Here is a 5,893-nt window from a genome sequence, read left to right as displayed (position 1 = left end):
TGTATGGTTTGTTAGGATCGGACAATATTTGAACATCTGGAATCTGAGGGTGCAAAAAAATCTAAATATTGAGAAAATTGCAACAAAATGAAGTTCTTAGCAATGCATGTTAATAATCAAAAATTAAGTTTTGATATATTTACAGTAGGAGATTTACAAAATATTTTCATGGAACATGATCTTTACTTAATATCCTAATGATTTTTGGCATAAAAGAGAAATGTATAATTGTGACCCATACAATGTATTGTTGGCTATTGCTACAAATATCCCCCAGCGACTTAACACTGCTTTTGTGCTGCAGAGTCACATATGAAGTATTTTATATGCACTTTTTTAAGTGATATGGGATTTTGAAAGGCAGATGCAGATCTCTGAAATCTTGAGAGCAGCATAGCTGATAGCACACGAAGAACCTTTCACATCCATAGAAGAAGGTAGATTATTAAAATGCTCATAACACTAAGAAAAAATTATTCTTTTAAGAACTGTTCACTGAAAGATTATTTGGGGAATGTTTGTTACAAAAACCTTTCTTTATATTGTGTTAAATCATATTTAGTTTTGCATTTTTTGTTATAAATATTATTTAATATTTTATTCTTGTATAAACAATATTTACTATTAGTATTAATTATTAAATAAAATATTTAGCATTAGTATTATGTATTTAAATGTCTCATTATATTATTTTATTGTTGTTATGTACTTATATTATTTTTTATGATTTAATATCATTGTGTATTATTTTATATTAGTAGTATTTGTTATCATATCATTTATTATTATTTTTTTTATATTTTTTGATTAAATGTAATATTAGTATTATTTAATAGTGCATAAAATATTTAATATTATTATTGTTTATTATTTGACAAAAATATTAAGTCAATATTATTTAGTATTATATTAAACATTTAATATGTATTATTTATTATATTAGTAGTAGTAGTATTTCATAGTGCATAAAATATTTAATATATTTGTATTTATTATTTTATAAAATATATATATATTTTTCAAATAGAATATATGTTTATTTATTCATGAATTTTTTTTTTTATTCATTTGAGCTATTTTAGTATTTGAACTTAAACAAACAAAAAAAAGTTGAATAAGTTCTTTTATATTTTATTTCAGTTAATGCTTATGTACAACAGAAACATTTTATTTAGTTGACAATAACCCTGCCTCTTAACAAGTGAATTTGTAAACATCCTTAAAAGAAAATAAAGTATATAGCACAGTCCTGTGTTTTTTTGGTTTTTTGGTGTTGCTGTCCTCCTTCTACTAGTGGATCTAGTTATACTCTGCTGGAGTAGGTTTGTTTTCTCCATCGGGTCTGAGATTTATGCTTTAAGTGCTGCGTGTCTGTGTTCACGTCTCAGACGGACCGAGGCTTTCTCTCCTCTCCTCGGGATGTGAGGTGAAATGTTTAGCTTTCTGCTCCTTCATTTGGCAAAGCTTTACAGCGAGACTCGCAATAATAATAATAATAATAATAAAGATAAAAGAGAAGACGGCCGGCCTCGCTCTCATCTGACATCAAGCAAAGCTCATTCTGGATGAAATACTGTCAGAAACATTTTATTTAGTTGACAATAACCCTGCCTCTTAACAAGTGAATTTGTAAACATCCTTAAAAGAAAATAAAGTATATAGCACAGTCCTGTGTTTTTTTGGTTTTTTGGTGTTGCTGTCCTCCTTCTACTAGTGGATCTAGTTATACTCTGCTGGAGTAGGTTTGTTTTCTCCATCGGGTCTGAGATTTATGCTTTAAGTGCTGCGTGTCTGTGTTCACGTCTCAGACGGACCGAGGCTTTCTCTCCTCTCCTCGGGATGTGAGGTGAAATGTTTAGCTTTCTGCTCGAATGCTCCTTCATTTGGCAAAGCTTTACAGCGAGACTCGCAATAATAATAATAATAATAATAATAATAATAATAAAGATAGAGAAGACGGCCGGCCTCGCTCTCATCTGACATCAAGCAAAGCTCATTCTAGATGAAATACTGTCTATATATGTGTCCCTGCAGCACAGAAGCAGTGTTAAGTCGCTGGGGGATATTTGTAGCAATAGCCAACAATACATTGTATGGGTCACAATTATACATTTCTCTTTTATGCCAAAAATCATTAGGATATTAAGTAAAGATCATGTTCCATGAAGATATTTAGTAAATCTCCTACCGTAAATATATCAGAACTTAATGTTTGATTAGTAATATGCATTGCTAAGAACTTCATTTGAACAACTTTAAAGATGATTTTCTCAATATTTAGATTTTTTTGCACCCTCAGATTCCAGATTTTCAAATATTGTCCGATCCTAACAAACCATACATCAATGGAAAGCTTATTTATTCACACTTATGACTGGTTTTAGGCTCCGGGGTCACATATCAGGATCAGTCTCATGTTTTCTCTCAGTGAGAGTCAGAGCAAAACAAGTCTAGGACGATGAAGAGAGCGTCTGACTGATGCACAAAATAACAGCCGCAGACGGTTTTGTTCTTCTGTCGTTTAGAAGCAAACAGTGGATGATATTAATATTGATTATAGACCAGTGTGGAAAAGTCCTTACACAGAAATGTGTGTAAACTAGTGCTTCACAGACAGAACTACTGTAAACATACAGTTCTGCTTCTGGAGATCTAGTTTACACGCTGCTAATCGCCTTGAACTAAACTCTTCTAATGATTTACGGCTGCTAAACACAGCCAGACGCTTACGTTCAGACCGGATTTGTAATGTTTATGAAAGAAGTCTCTTCTGCTCACCAGGGCTGCGTTTATTTGATCAAAAATACAGTAATTTTTTTTTTTAAATATTAGAATCTATCACAGCTGTGTTCTGTGTGAATCTCTGTTAAACTGTAATGTATTTCTGTGATGCGCAGCTGTATTTTCAGCATCATTCCTCCAGTCTTCAGTGTCACATGTTCTTCAGAAATCAGTATAATATGCTGATCTGCTGCTCGAGAGACATTATCAATGTTGAAAACAATATTTTTGTATGACAATAACTGTCATACATTACCATTCAAGAGTTTGAGGAAAGAAATTAATACTTTTATTCATCAAAGATGCATTAAATTGATCAAAAGTCACAGTAAAGACATAACGTTACAAAATATTTCAAATAAATGCTGTTCTTTTGAACTTTCTGTTCATCTGTGAATCCTGAAAAATAAAATGCATCACAGTTTCCACAAAAATATTGTGCAGCACAACTGTGTTCAACATTGATAATAATCAGAAATGTTTCTTGAGCAGCAGATCAGCATATTATACTGATTTCTGAAGATCATGTGACACTGAAGACTGGAGGAATGATGCTGAAGATACAGCTGCGCATCACAGAAATACATTACAGTTTAACAGAGATTCACACAGAACACAGCTGTTTTACATTCTAATAATATTTCACAATTTTTGATCACATAAATGCTGCTTTGGTGAGCAGAAGAGCCTATCAGAAACATCAAAAAACGATTCCAGGCGACTGATCAGTTTTTGTGTGAGATTCAGTAAACGCTGGCATCTGTGCGATATTCACAGAATTCACAATCACACATGCTTTTTAGTTTTTTAAGCTGCATGGAATAAAACTCTTGGTCATGAAACCAGACTGTAAAAGTGTGTGAAATTGAGTACCAAGTACTAGTATGTTAATGTCAACAAAGAGAATCAGTGGCCATCATTCAAATGTAAAGCTTTTGTAAAAGCAGCTTTAAACAGAGAAGCACCGGCTCTTTTACGAGAGGACACGCTGCTTGCTTTTGTGACACAAACCAGCTTCACTCGTAAAAATATAAATATAGCCAAAAGGGCATCATGTACGTCATAGTAACATTTAACTTTTTACAGTATTGATGTGCTTTTAATTATGACTACAAAGTATACTGTACAAAAATATGTGAGCAAACTCAGTTCAGAATGTATCATTTACGGGGTTTTTTCTTAAAATTTTAATAAATACAATCAATTGAAATAAAAATAGATATATAAATATATAACATTTTTTACAGTTTAAATATATCATTTAAAGTTTTTGAAGTTGTATCATTTATTGCTTGACAATTTGAATATTTAATTTACCCTGAATATATGATGCAGATTTTTTGAATATATAATTTACAGTTTTGTCTATTTTTATAGTTTCGATCTTTTACGGTTACTATGTTTTGCAGCTAATATATTTAACACCGAATATATCATTTAAAGTTTTTGTATGATTTACAACTTGAATGTATCATTTATGATTTAAATAAATAATTTACACTTTGAATGTATCATTTAACCTTTTTACAGTTTGAATGTATCATTTAGAGTTCTTACAGTTTGAATGTATCATTATCAGTTTGGATATAAAAGTTACACTTTGTATGTATCATTTCTGGTTTGAATGTATCATATACATAGCTGACTTTGACCCGTCTCTGCTTCGTCTGCTTTCACCTCAAAATAGATGCTGCTAAAACACATGCATATATTTAAATAAATATATATATTTTGTTTTTTACTTTTTTTAAACCTTTTTTGGAGATATACAGTAAATATAATACAGTACCATAAAGCATGTTATTTGTATATTTCATTGCATTTCAATTATCTTCCAAACATAAAACAACAAAAAATCCCAATATATGCTATTAGATTGAAAAATAAACAAATGGACCATTAGCCTCAAATACAAGCATGCACTAGATGCAGTCGACTGTTAAGAACCAGTTTGACTAACAGTTGGCAAGCAGTAATCAGCCAATACAAATAAGACCAATCTACCTTTTCATAAATGAATTTAAAAAGTGATGAGCAGTCTTGAAGAAAAAAAAGTCTAGTCTTAACAGTTTATGCAGCCATGCGTGTGAATGAATGTCACTGATAGCTCAGATCAGAGCTGATTCTCATGCGATGCGCTTGTGCTTACTGAAGCTCATTATCACGAGTGTTACTATCTGTCTGTCTGTCCTCAGAATCAGGATCTGAGCTGCGTGGTCTGTCGAATCGTCTCTCGCTCTGACGAGCTTCATCCGCCGGTTCTCCCGCCGCAGCCCGAGCTGACGGTGACCCTGAGGGGCCAGTGGGCTTCCCGCCGCTGCGAGGTCCGGCCCGAGGCCCTGTTCCTCACGCGACACTTCATCTTCCACGACAGCAACCACACCTGGGAGGGTCACTACCATCACTACTCTGACCCGGCCTGCAGACACCCCACCTTCAGCCTGTTCGCCCGCGGACGCTACAGCCGCGGCCTGCGCTCCACACGCGTCATGGGCGGCATGGAGTTTGAGTTCAGAGGTCAGAGTTCGACTCGTTTAACAGCTTGCAAACACACGCCTTGGGTTTTTTATTACGGTTTATTTGTTTTTATTACATTAGGTATTAAAAACAAATCTATATCACGATGCAAAAAAAAAATAAATGAAAAAATAACAATCAAAATGGTTCTAAACATAAAAGAAATCTACATTTTACCACCCAAAACATAGATATTTATTTATAGATAATTAAAATGTATTTATAAATATATTTAATTATTTATGTTTCTCTAAATTAAAGAAAAAAAAAATGTGTATATCACAATGCAAAAAAATCAATAAATACATGCATAAAAATATTAAATCGAAATGGTTCTAATAATAAAAAATGTAAAATCTTAACAGTCTGAAACAGAGATATTTATTTATAGATTTTCATAAATATTTGTTTATATATATATATATAAAGTCTGTTTCGAACCATTAAGGTTTTAAGAGTATCAATTTTTAGTTGCTTGCATTGTGATATACACAATTCTCAAAAAAAAAATATATATACACCCCCACACAACACACACACACACACACACACACACACACACACACACACACACACACACACACACACACACACA

General features: G+C 32.5%; 1 protein-coding gene across 1 annotated transcript in view; it reads left to right on the top strand.

Annotated features, from left to right (window-relative positions):
• LOC107564340 (protein APCDD1-like) overlaps positions 1–5,893 on the top strand; it is a 28,398-nt gene that overhangs the window by 20,189 nt on the left and 2,316 nt on the right. Inside the window, exon 5 of the mRNA XM_016249393.1 lies at positions 4,977–5,298. Within this exon, the coding sequence (XP_016104879.1) occupies positions 4,977–5,298 (322 nt within the window). The remainder of the gene's footprint in view (positions 1–4,976; positions 5,299–5,893) is intronic.

Source organism: Sinocyclocheilus grahami, unplaced genomic scaffold (assembly GCF_001515645.1).
Source record: "Sinocyclocheilus grahami isolate Dianchi unplaced genomic scaffold, SAMN03320097.WGS_v1.1 scaffold924.1, whole genome shotgun sequence".
NCBI lineage: Eukaryota > Metazoa > Chordata > Actinopteri > Cypriniformes > Cyprinidae > Sinocyclocheilus > Sinocyclocheilus grahami.
This window is presented reverse-complemented; position numbering and strand designations above follow the sequence as displayed.